The sequence below is a fragment of the Perognathus longimembris genome, chromosome 5, assembly GCF_023159225.1.
Source record: "Perognathus longimembris pacificus isolate PPM17 chromosome 5, ASM2315922v1, whole genome shotgun sequence".
Classification (NCBI taxonomy): Eukaryota; Metazoa; Chordata; class Mammalia; order Rodentia; family Heteromyidae; genus Perognathus; species Perognathus longimembris.
Window position 1 is genome coordinate 83,314,292 of NC_063165.1, and position 12,686 is coordinate 83,326,977.

The 12,686-nt window shown below is 55.1% G+C and overlaps 1 protein-coding gene across 2 annotated transcripts in view; it reads right to left on the reverse strand.

Moving 5' to 3' along the window:
* Positions 1 to 12,057, reverse strand: part of Mme (membrane metalloendopeptidase) — a 63,976-nt gene extending 51,919 nt beyond the window's left edge. The window contains exons 1-3 of one of the 2 annotated variants that reach the window (XM_048347228.1): positions 12,035 to 12,057; positions 7,200 to 7,369; positions 6,511 to 6,546 (exon numbers count right to left, since the gene is read on the reverse strand). In XM_048347228.1, coding sequence (XP_048203185.1) covers positions 6,511 to 6,546; positions 7,200 to 7,359 — 196 coding nt within the window. In that variant the 5' untranslated portion in view covers positions 7,360 to 7,369; positions 12,035 to 12,057. Of the gene's footprint in view, positions 1 to 6,510; positions 6,547 to 7,199; positions 7,370 to 11,259; positions 11,314 to 12,034 lie in introns of those variants that run through there. The other variant, XM_048347229.1, reaches the window with a different exon arrangement.
* Positions 12,058 to 12,686: the final 629 nt, after the last annotated feature.

A 12,686-nucleotide genomic window follows, 5' to 3' on the forward strand; every position in this document is an offset into this window, starting at 1 on the left:
ACGTAAGCTCTGGGACTTGTGGACTCTACCTCCCACAAGGTATTGCCCAGATCGATCCACTCTGTCCAGAGCAAACACTATCGACTGGACCCCGGCCGTCATGACCCTCAACCAGGTAAGTGCATGAGGCTTACTACCTGACCACGGTATTCCCTCTCCACAGCCAGCCCTCTTGTAGCAACTTTGACTGCATCATGCTTCATTTGAAACCCCACCCCCCACTTCTACGGCTTCCCATTGTTTGAAATAATGCTGCTGGTGGTCCATTTCCCAGATGGGGTATTTGATCCTCAGTGGAACATGACCAGGAGCTTGTTTGTATAGTGATTTGTGGGTATGAGAAAGTTCACATATTGGAAAGTCCATAGACAAATAGGACCAATTAGCAAAGCGAGCAATGGACTGAAAAAATATGAGAAAATAGGTAGAAACTGTGTGCTAGCCAGAAAACACATCTCCAGAAAAGTCTTCCTGTCACAGAAGAACAAAGAGGGAGCTGGAGCGGTCTGTAATTCCAGCAACTCAGGTGGCTGAGATCTGAAGATCATGGTTCAAAGCCAGCCTGGCAAGCAAAACCAGTGAGACCTATCTCCAAAGAACTATCAAAAGGCTGGAAATGGAGCTGTGGCTCAAGTGGTAGAGTACTAGCCTTGAGCAAAAATAAAAGCTCAACCACAGCACCCAGCCCCTGAGCTCAAGCCCCAAGATTGGCACAAAAAGAAATAAAAAGAGGGGTGGAGATAAAGGTCTATTTCCAGAATTCAACCAACCTACCTCAAGAGGTGCATGTAGCCATTAGCCAATAGCCAACAACTCAGGTGACATCTAGGAGAGAAGGTAAACCCCTCGGCACGCAGCCAACGAGGAACCGGAAGAGGGATGTGCATGCAGTAGGCACAAGATTGCTGTGTAATCTCAGACCCATCACACAGACGTCGACCTTGCAAGACTGCCAGTTTCTCTTCAAGTCCACCCTTTGTGCTTGGACCATGGGCCAGGTTTCCCACACCGCTGCTACAGACAGGAGATCAAATGCCCAAACATGGAATCGAGAATCTAACTCCTGCCTTGGCCAACACAGGACACTGCACAACCTGTCTGTCTTCATACCTTCCCGCACGCCCACCGGCAGGGAGGCAGCTCAGGCCAGCAAGGAGATGGGGAAAGTAATTTTAAGAAATATAGAAAGGGCTGGCTGGACTAGAAGTTAAAGTCAGGAAGCAATGGGAAAGGCAGCTAAGCTCCCCTCCCTTTAGAGGCTACGAGACAGAAGCTGGGGGCCTAGGAGGGGCTCTCTAAATCTGCCGGATACGTATGTGGCCAGCTCAGTGGACACAGTGAGATAAGGAGTTTATCCCCCCCCCTCTCTCCGTCTGTCTCTGTGACTTCTCAGTAAAAAGCATTAAAGAGCACACTTGTGATTTCATGAAATCAGATGGTAAGTGGCATGTATCTGTGTCCTAGCCCTATGGCGTATTTCAAGGCGAGGCAAGTAACTCAAGGTGGACTGCCAGTTGTCCCCGCAGCTTCTCTGTGAAATGAGACTTTCAATTCCAATGTCTGTACGTAGGGAAAAGAATGCACACCACAGCTCAAATGACTTCATTCAGATCATAGACCACTATCTCCGATGCCAAGCCTCGCCTAACGGAAAAAGACGCAGTCAGCTTTCGAGAGATTCCTGCTTCCATTATTCATCACATCAGTGTCTCTTTAAAACAACATTCACAACTTCCTTCTCTCCGGTCTCCTGTGTCCATTAGCACCCACTCCTGCTCCACGCCAGACCCGGCAGTCAGGATTTGATTCCCCTCACACCCCCTGCACTTTTGCCTTCTCTGCAAGCTGCAGATAAAGGAACGGCGTGCCACGTGGCTCTGCGGATCTTACAGTACTCCACTTCGCTTAGTCACGTGATCGCTGGCATTAGGGTCATCTCCGAGCATCGGCTGGAGTGAAAAGTGTGGTGCTGAGCAATCCCACTAAAATGCTTACCAGGATGTGTGTTTCCACCTCCCAGGACTGGAATCGCTGCACTGTTGAGTAACTATGGGGTAAGGTTTATGGTAACAACTGCCAAACTGCTTCCCAGAATAATGGTCACATACGAGGTTTCCTCCCAACCTCACGGACACTTGGTGTTGTCTAGCTTTCTTATGGCAGTCCGGCGCAGTTAGGTTTTAGACATCCATTTGACTGGGGCTAAGTGACCCCCAGGTTTCTGACCGAGCAGGGCTCCCGGGGTGTCCACGGGGCATTTCTTGAAGAGCTTGGCACTTGAATCAGGGATTCGGTCAAGACCGGCATGGGTGAGACCAGGGAGGGCGGGAGAGCAGCGCGCCAATCCCCTCTCCTCCGGAGCCTTCTGCCTCTGCACGCGGAACTCCAGAGCAGTTCCTGCGGCTCCAGCGCCTCACACACCACCGGCAGCTTTGCGGGTTCTCGGTCGTAAGCAAAGCGCACGCTGAGACATGATGTGACATGACTCCAGCCAGTTCCCATCAGAACGCCTCCCTCAGCTGAGCACCAGTGGCTCACGGCCGCAAGTCCTAGCTACTCAGGAAGCTGAGACCTGGGGAATAATCTCAGTTGGAAGCCAGCCCAGGCAGGAAAGTCCCCGAAGACTCCATCTCCCAACTAACCAAAAGCCGGACTGGAGGCATGGCTCAAGTGGTAGAGCACCAGTTGTAAGTAAGAAAGCGGAGCAACAGTTGAAGGCCTTGCATTCGACCCACTGTACCAGCCCACGAAAAAATAGAGGAAACCCTCTCTCACACATCTGTATCTATATAGAGAGATCCACAAATCCCGCCAGAAGTCTATAGAGCTCTCTGTATTGTTTCTGTACATTTCCCTGAACAGAGAGAAATTTTTCTGGTCAGTCTAGAAATAGAACCAAATAAGAGACTACCACCAACCTCTTAAATAATGGAAATTTTCAGGATTTAAGGGCTTGGGTGACAGACACTCCTGTTCTGATTTTATGAATATTCTTTATTTCCATTTCCTTCAAGTAATCCATTAATTGGATCGGCTTGGGCTCCTCACACTGCTGACAGAGTTCAGGTAGTGTACTTTACACATGGAAACTGCAAACGCATAATTTTTGTAGCTGTAAAGCAAACCTTTGAACTTCCCATGAGCTTACTGAACAGGGCTCTCTCTCCTCTCTAAGTGCTTGATTCAACTTGTCTAGTTTTTCCATTCCTTGACCACGCGTAAAAGCGATGGTGCACTGCTATGTAAAACGTCCGAAGAAGGTAAGAAAAACCTGCTCTACAGAAGCATACTTATTTCTTAACTGACCACAGCCTTTTCTCCACCAGAACTGGACTGGCAGACACTGATTGACTGGAGAAATTTGAAGGCAAGCAGGACCACAGAGAGAGAACTGAGTTGGGAAAGTTGTCCACAGCGAATCCCTACCTGAGATGGGGAAATGAGTAGAAGTGTGTTTCTGGGGTCTGTTTGCCCAGGATGATTGCTCTGTCCTTTCTCCCCGCGTGACTCTGTCATGCATAAATCCAGCATGCAGTCGAAGGGTGCCAGTGGGTCACCCCGAGGTGGTCCCCCGCCCTTCACGGCTGGGTGGTCTAGGGGCCTTGCTGATACGAGACCCGGCTACATACACACAAACCCCAGATTAGACCGTGAAGCTACTGCTTCCTTGCGGGGGGAACAGAATATCTCCTCTCCGAGTCCTGGCCCACCGGATGTCCGCCTGGGAGCTAAAATCTGCACCGTGTGGAAGTGAAGCACAGTTCTCGGAGGAGCCTCATCTGGCCCCTGCTGCTCGCCAAGCCTCCAGAACCCCCACCATGCCTACCCTACTCCAGAGTGCTGCTCTCTTGCTCAGAATTAAGTTGCTCACCTCTTAACTGTGAGCCAAATACACTTCTAATTTCTTTTACGTTTAAAGTACTAGGCAACTGAATCCAGGGCTTGGTGCTCGACCACACCGGCCCTGCCTCGGCCCTTTTGGCTCCGGTGTGTATTTTAGGCAGGGTCTCACACTTTTCCCACAGCCAGCCTCTGCCCATGACCTTCTGCAGAGTGTGGATTACAGGCACGTGCCACTCCACTCCACCTGACCTTCTGTCCTCCGCAAGGCTACCTGGCCTCAGACGTCACATGGAGCTGACGTGACGTGAACGCACAGAGACCCCTGCTGAGCCACGGGATGCGAGGGCCGAGGTGGCAGACGCACACGGACGCGCCCAAAGCAGCAGGCTTCTGAGGCCTAAAGGATCACCCAACACGTCCCCCTCTGGATTTCACTTCTCTCTGAGTTCTGAGTTCTCACATGAAGGAATGAACCCCACAAAGCGCAGAAAGCTTGCAGGAGCCCAGGGCTCCTCTGAGGGGAGCTGGGGACGAGCTGAGGGCGTCCCCTGCCTGGCTGCGGCTCAGGCTGTTGGCTCACCTGTGATGGACACCACCCCGAGCCGGTCCCCCCGCAGCACCAGGACCCCCAGGCTGTCTGTGCCCTGAGCAGGAACCCCAAACCTGTGCAGCAGCACCACCTGGGCGTGCTTGTAAAAATACGCCTCGCATGAAATAACCCAGGTTCTTCACAATAAAGAGGAAGAGGACAAAGAGGAAGAGGATGGATTAAGCGAAGCGACGCAGGCAACAGGCGAAATGCGCTGCAGACGGAAGGGAGCCCCGCGGTGGGAGTCTCAGAGCGCAACCCGGGGCGTAGGACAGGGCGGCTGGCAGAGGGGGCGAGGGAGGGTCTGCGGGGGACTAATGCTGACACCCTCGTTCAGGCTGACTCGACCACCCACAGGGACCCTGGCATCTCCACGCCCGGGGAATCTGAGCAGAGCCTGGAGGAGAACGACGTGTCTTTGTGTGTGTGTGTGTGTGCAAGCCCTTGGTGGAGAAAGTCCGTGCTGTTGAACTCCGCAGACAATGGGGTGTTCCTCACACTCGGGTCATCGTCTCTGCTCTCCTCACACGGAGACCCAGGGCAAAACACAATCAGAACACAACCAGAGCCGAGGCCGGACCCTGACCGAGAACAGCCAGGCACGTCCTTACCAACCTCATGCAGCGCTCAAGAGTAAGAGAACGCAGAGGAGGAGCCGGCGGCGCGCTCGTGAAGGACATAAGGACGCTGGACCGACGCCCTCTTCCTTTAACCAGGGGTTCGCGCTCCCGTCACCTCCTCTCCCACGCTGCGGTGGCTGAGCGGCTCCTTTGGCCACGTTCTGTCTACGTTATTATGGACGGCCCCGTGTCAAACTCCAGCCGTGCTGGCATCCCTGCGTCTGTCTGTCCTGCCGTCTGCCTGTCCTGCCGTCTGCCTGTCCTGCCGTCCTCCTGTCCTGCATCTGCCTCCCCTGCCACCTGCCCGTGGCACTGTCCGCCTGTCCTGCCATGGGTCCTCCAGCTTGGACGAAGCACACCGGGCTCATCTCCACCTCTGTTTCTGCAGAGCTGGTTCCACCTTCTCTCAGCTCCAGAGTTTTGAAGGTGACATCATTTCCAACTTCACTGTGCCTGGTTTCATCAACCTGCCGAGTCACCGGGTTCTTCCTTCCTGTTACCTCACCCACACTTACACAGACACAGGCAAAGCTCCTCAGACAAGGCTCCACCCCAGGAGAGGCTCCATCACCGGAGGCTCCGTCACAAGAGAGGCTCCATCACCGGAGAGCCGCCACCACCGGAGAGCCTCTGTTCCAGGAGTGCATCCATCACACGCAAGTCTCCATCACCACCACACAGGCGCCTCATGCCCTATGTCCAGTCCAGCCTTTCCCAAACCACCTTTCAGCCTTTACCTCATCAGACCCATGTCCAAGAAAACCTTCACTCCTCCTCTGCTTTCACAGGTACCGTGGGTTTTCAAGGCTCTGTAATGTACCCATCTGCCCGGCCTGTATTGGGACTGCTTTCCAACCACACGATGCATCCTTTCCTTTCTTTTTTCCATGCTGGTGTCAAACCCAGGGCCTTGCTCGTATTAGACTAGCACTGAGCTTACTTCCAGAACCACCGGCTTCGTTCTTGCTCCTTTTTTGTGATGTCAAACATTCCCTCTTCAGTGATTGCACTTCCACAGCCTGGCCCGCCCGCAGCCTCTCCCAGTCCTCTTCCTACCTCACCTACAGTCACTCACTCGCTTCTGAATTCACGCCCACCACAGATCGGCCAACACTGATCCCACCCCATCTAGCTGTGCAGCTTTGCTCTCTAACTCCATTCCCAGCACACACACACACACACACACACACACACACACACACACACACACCACAGTTTTTACTCCCTTCCCTTAACACCCCAAGATTAAAATACAAAATCATTTTCTAGAATATTGAAATGAATCCCTCTACCACTTCAATATATTTTTATTTTCCTTAACTAAAAGCCAAACTCACAAATAAGTGATCTGTGATGAATGCAGACATAAACGAAGTACAAGTGCACACACCCCCACCAACATTTGATTACTAAACGCCCTCCGCTGCGAAACCGTCAAATGTGAGCGTGATCTCTTACCTGACTTTATGCAGTCTGATGACTTGCAAACACCATCTAGGAAGAGGAGAACGGACACAGAAACATTTACAAAACGCATGTCCTAATCCCTCTTTACCTCTTGTTATTTTAAAGAAACTGCCAATTAAATAGGCGATTTCTTAACGCAAGGGCTGAATGCTAAGCCTTAGATATCACTGCTGATAGTTGAAAAGCAACGCGCAGGTGGACGACCCAGGCAAATCCTACACTGCAAGTTCAATTATGCAGAAAAAAAACAAAGCCTCATCCTGTCTTCTCCACCAGCTAAGTCCTGACCTATTCCACTGAAATAACCACCCGTTTCACTCATCCCTCAGTTAATCATTTCTCTCTCATGAAAGGGGCAATCTTCACCAATCCCCGCTGCAGATCTGTCAAGACCCCAAATCAGGTTCCCCCAAATTCCTGGGGAGGAAGCAAGCCCTCAGGAATGCCAGTGGCTGTGACTGAAGTCGGCCACACAAGGGTGGGCGCAACCTAAGCACACGAAGTGTACACCTGGCAGGTGCTGGCCCTTTATTGGAAGGCCGCCAGGTTGACAGGGCCGTAGGAAGGCGCAAGGCGCATGCGCGGCCGCCGTGGGAGCGGCGCACGCGCACCAGCGGGAAGGCGCAAGGCGCACGCGCGCGCGCAGCCGTGGGAAAGGCGCCGGGCGCATGCGCACTCACCGTCATAGGTTGCATAGAGCGCTATCATGGTCACGGCGATGATGGTGAGCAGCAGGACGAGGACCGAGAGGCTGATCTCCAGCGGGGTCCATCGCTGCTGCTTCTTCGGCTTCGGGGGGCTGAGGTCAGTTATATCCATTTGACTTTCGGACCTGCCCATCACCTATAGGCTGCAGAAACAGAGATGGGTCAGAAGGCCACCGAGGACACCTGAGTGGATGCGAAGAAAAAAAAATTCTGTGCGTGTGTGTATATGTATATATGTATGTGTGTGTGTGTGTATATATATATATATATGGTTTTCTAATTGCTTAAAAATGGGGCTGAAGCCAGGTGTCAGTGGCTCTTGCCTATAATCTGAGCTTCTCAGAAAGCTGAGGTCTGAGGACCAAGACTTGTCGCCAGCCCAGGCAGAAAAGTCCCTGACACCAGACACTCTTACCTCTAATTAACCAGCTGGAAGCGGAGGTGTGGCTTCAATGGTAGAGTGCCAGCCTTGAGGGAATAAAGCCAAGCAAGAGTTCAAGGCCCTGAGTTCAAGTCCCATATTGGCACGCACACACACACACACACACACACACACTGCTGAATAAGAGCAAAAAGTCCATTTAGATTAGCAAATACTCCTTTTGTTGAAAAATCAAAAGTTCAAGTTTGAAAGAACACATAGACAACCGCAGGAATTGGTTAGTTCTCCATTCCTACCTTTCGGTAATCACCGGAGATCTCAACAAACTAAAAACAGGAACTTGGCTGGTTGCCTTCCTAGCATTACTTCAGAAGTTTGTAAGCAAATGATTTCTCTACTACTATTTACAGCATTTTAAACTCACTCTTCTGAACTCTGGACTAATGTGAAAGGTTAACTTTATATCTTGCTCCTGGGGTTTCTTTTGTGAGCTTCACAAATCAATGACTAGTGCCCGGAGGTTTTGACTAAGCCATAGTTTCAAGTATGAGCACAGATAAAGCCTCAGGGAGCAAACACCTGACCAAGCAGTCATCTGAATTATGACCGCAGAAAAAAAATCCAAGAGGAACAAACACCGCAGGGAGTTTATTTTACTTATGACAACAACATGTATTTTTTTTATTGCTCAAAATGACTACTTCTGAGACGTGTGTCCAGTAAACTGGTTAGACAACATTCTGAAAGTGGTCACTCACCGGACCAAAGTTGGTGGCGAAACAAAACCACGTGGACTTTTCCTTTGGGCAGCTCAAGTGGAAAATATATTTGCTGAGCCTGCCTACTGAGGAGCTACCTGGAGGATCAGTCTGGACAGAAAAGTCCATGAGACTTCATTTCCTACACAGTGCAGCAAAAAGCAAGGATGGAGGCATTGTTCAAGCAGTAGAGCACCAACCAACCAAGCAGGAGACCGGTTCTTTCCATGTGCCAGTCTATGTGTATGTCTCTCACATACCATCCCCCTAGCCCTCCTAGGAGGGTGCAGAGAAGGGGCACCCAGAGGCTTCAGGCCAGACTGTGCTGGCCAAACCCACACGAATTGTCAACATTCTTTGTCGGAAACACGTGGTTAGGTCACTGTTCGAAATACAATTGTTTCCTGCCATTCCAGCTATTTCTGCTTCTTGCAGAAATTGGGGGTGGCAAGTTAAAGGGATATATGCCGAAACATGAAATGCCACTGTTTTTGTTAGAGGCTTAGTAACTCTTTACAATTAGCTTACCAATTAGCTTAGGACAACTTCAAGTTTCCCACATGCCTGTAGACATGAATGTCAGAAGCTAATAGATCAGTGGTTTAGGGCTTGATATAAATTCAGCCCCTGGACAAGTGACTGCTCTGGAATCGAGGTGAAATGCTCTGGAAACTGAGGCACCACAAGAAATAGAAAGAGAACGACTCTATAGCTGAAGGCCGTTAGGGGACCCGGCACAAAACCGTGCCGGTCATTTCCCTTATTAATAAATGGACCACACTAGAATGTAAAGTGCCGAATCCAAAGTCTTAAACACAGCCCTCTTGATTGCATGAGGCTCTTTCAAGGACAACACTAAACAACAGTATTTAATTGTGCCGGGAAAACAGTGGCTGCTCACTGAAGACAGAATATAATGTACCTGGATGTTGCCATGTCTTGTTAATAATTATGTAACTCATGTCAGCTAAGTCTCACGGGTGATGAGAGGAGTTGCCTTGACTGTGGTTCTTCTAGTTCAAGTTCAAGGCTTGGATTCCTTACAGAGAAGTAAACCAGAAGAATCATTTCCCTTGTTCCTCTGGACTTCCAGATTGACCTTAAGAACATTTGAATATTAAAATCTCATTTGCTTGAGAACTCCCCTAAAAATATCCTCCCTCCCCCCCCCCCCCCCGCGCTCTAATCATATTTCAGAAGACAATCTTGAGAAATGTTTTAGCGGCAGAACAACCCACTTCTTTCCCTTGCCATTGGTTCTTTTTTTAGAAATGTCACTGGGTGCTTCTCTGAAGGGAAGCTCAAGGCCGGGGAGCGGAGCAGCCGGAGCAGCCGTGTGGGTGGCACCCACGGAACCTGACTCCCAGCATGGAACTCCTGCGTGGCCTGGCAGGCGGGCGGGCGCGCCTCTCTCCCCGGCTTCCCACTCCCGGCTTGCTTCTTACCCGGAGAAGAATGCAAGCCAGCTGGGCTCCTAAGAGATTGCCAGGGAGGCAGCAGAAAGCCTCGCGGGCAGGGGAGGCAGGGCAGGCTGAGCTGCCTGCTCTTTCTAACCGTATCCCAGAGGTAGCAGCATCCTCCAACCACCCAGAAGCCTGTCTGCCCCCCTCATGCACATGCTTTGGAAACCCTTCCCTGAGTCTCCTTGCCCCTCAGCAGGACGTTCCAGCAACGAGGAGAGGCTGTGCCTTAACTAACTCCTCCTTGACGTGGTCGTGGTCGTGACTCATTCCAGGTAAGTACAAGTGATTCGAGAATTTCCCCCCAAAGTCAGGAAACTAGGGATCAGAATGCTAGGATGGGACCTACCACCAGCTTCCCATTATCCAAGTTCACCACATGCCCTACCATGGGGGGGGGGGGTGGGAAGAGAGAGAGAGAGAGAGAGAGAGAGAGAGAGAGAGAGAGAGAGAGAGAGAGAGCATACCATGAAGTTGGTACTTTTAATCCTACAAATAAAGTGGGATAGGCAACCACAAACCTGCCTTGGTGACCCATCTCAGCCCCCACCCCCCCCCCCCGCAAATGTGTTAAGAAGCTTGACCTGAGAAGTTAAAGTTCCTTTAGAAGGCAGGGGGTTGGGGGTGGGGGGTCAGAAGGCCCAGCTCACCAAGAACCCCGCAGGCTCCCATTGCACACCACCACCAAGAGGAGCCAGGCCGGCCACAGTCCTGACACCCCTGGACTGAATGAAGCCTTCGTTCCTCCGTCTCCCAGCCCTGAAACCCGAGTGGAGCCGAGAATCCTCCTCCTTCTGCAGCATTAACTTATTCCCACACGTGCGCCGCGCTGTGCGTGACAGCCAAAGAAGGGAAACTGAGGCTGGGGGGGGCGGAGAGGGAGCGCACCGGCTTCACGATTGATTTACACCGAGTGGGGGGCACCCAAGAGAACCCAGGGCTCCCCTGACTATCAGGTGAAGCCCGGAGCGCGGGACCGAGTCCCAGCCCCGCCGCGCCCGCCGCGCCCCGGACCCCGGGACGCGCGCCCTCCGGGGAGCCGGGGCCCCCCGCGCGGTGCCCGGACCCGCCGCTCCCCGGGCAGGTACCCGGGAGGGAGGGAGGAGGGACCGGCTGGAGAGGCCACCGAGGAACCCCGGTGCCCAGCAAACCCCCCGCCTTCCACCCACCAGGCTGCGACCGATCGCTTAGGAAGGGGGAAAAAAAAAACTTCTCGTTCCAAAAGAGCCCCTGCCCGCCCCCCCCGCCCCCCCACCCCCGCCGCCCTCCCCGCACCCCCGTGCGATTCCGGCATCAATTACATAAGAGGAGATGGAGCCGGAGGCGAGGGCACCGGGGCTCCCCGCCGATCGCGGGGCGGAGAAAAGTGCAAAGAGAAAGAAAATGGAAAAGTGCGCGGGATCGGAGGGGAGCCGGGGCGACGCGACACGAACCTGGCTTCCCGGCGGCGCTCGGCGTCCGCCGCGCGGCGAGGGGCGAGCGAGTCCGTCCGCAGCCGGTGCGATCCGCGCTCCGCGCTCCGCGCTCCGCGATCCGCGATCCGCGCGCCGGCCGCCCGCCCGCCCGCGAGCCAGCTCCACCCGGGCCGGGGGACCTGACAGCCCGCCCCGGCCGCGCCCTCCGCCAGGTCGCCCCGGGCCAGTCCCTCCTCCCCGCGCTCCCCGGTCCCCGCGGCCCGGCCACGCCCCCCGCCCCGCCGCCCCGCCGCCGCCGCCGCCGGGCCCGGCCCGGCCCCGCGCGCGCCCCGGCCCGGCGCCCCGGTCACGCCCGCGCCGCCCGCCCGCCCCCGGGACTCGCCCTCGCGCGCGCCGCCGGGGAGAAGTTGGCGGCGGCCGGACCCGCGGAGCCCCGCGTCCCCCCCCCACCACCGCACTGAGCGCGGGGACGCCCGCGTCTCACCTGAACCCCGGGCGGGAAGGCGACGGGGACCCCGGCATCCCTGACCCCCCGGGGACCCTCACCGCGGCCTCTCGGCGCAGCCCGCGCTCGCTCCAGCCCGCCGCCTCCCCCGCGCGCCCCGCGCCCCCCGCGCGCCCCGCGCCCCCCGCGCCCCGCGCCCCCCGCGCCCCCCGCGCCCCGGAGCCCTCGCGGAGTTCCCAAAGCCCGGGGCGCGTCCTGCGCGGGGGGGGCCCCCGGGCCACAGAAATCCCCTCCCAGCCACCCCGCCCCCCGCCCCCCGCCCCCCCCCCCCCCCCCCCCCGGGCTCACCGTTCCCGAAAGGACCCCGCCGAACATTCTTGGAATTGTTCAGCCCAGGGCTTCCCCAAACCCAGACTCGGGCTGTGCGGGAGCTCCGCGGACCACCCGGCTGCGCCCCTCCCTCCCCTCTCCTTCCCTCCTTCCCTCCCTCCCTCCCTCCCTCCCTCCCTCCCTCCCTCCCTCCCTTCCCTCCCTCCCTCCCTCCCTTCCCTCCCTCCCTCCCTCCCTCCCTCCCTCCCTCCCTTCCTTCCTTCCTTCCTTCCTTCCTTCCTTCCTTCCTTCCTTCCTTCCTTCCTCTCCTCCCTCCCTCCCTCCCTCCCCTCTCCATCCTTCCCTCTCTCCCTTTCCTTCTCCCTTCCCTCCCCCCCTCACTTCATCCCCCGTCCCTTCTCATCTACCTCACCGCATGCTTTTCTCCCCCCACCCCTTGTTGTTCCCTCGGGGAGAGTCAGTCAGGCCAGGAGGCTCAGGGTGAGAGCCCAGGATGGGCGAGGATGAAGGTGGAACCCCGACAGCCCCTGCGTCCACACCGCCCACCCGGCGGCCGCTGCTCTGGGAACCTCACTTCTCATTTGCACCCTGGGACCCTGGGATGGGGTTTGGCACCCCATGTGCCCCCCCCCCCCCCGTGTGGGGGAACCGGTGTGGGAACGTCAGGTAT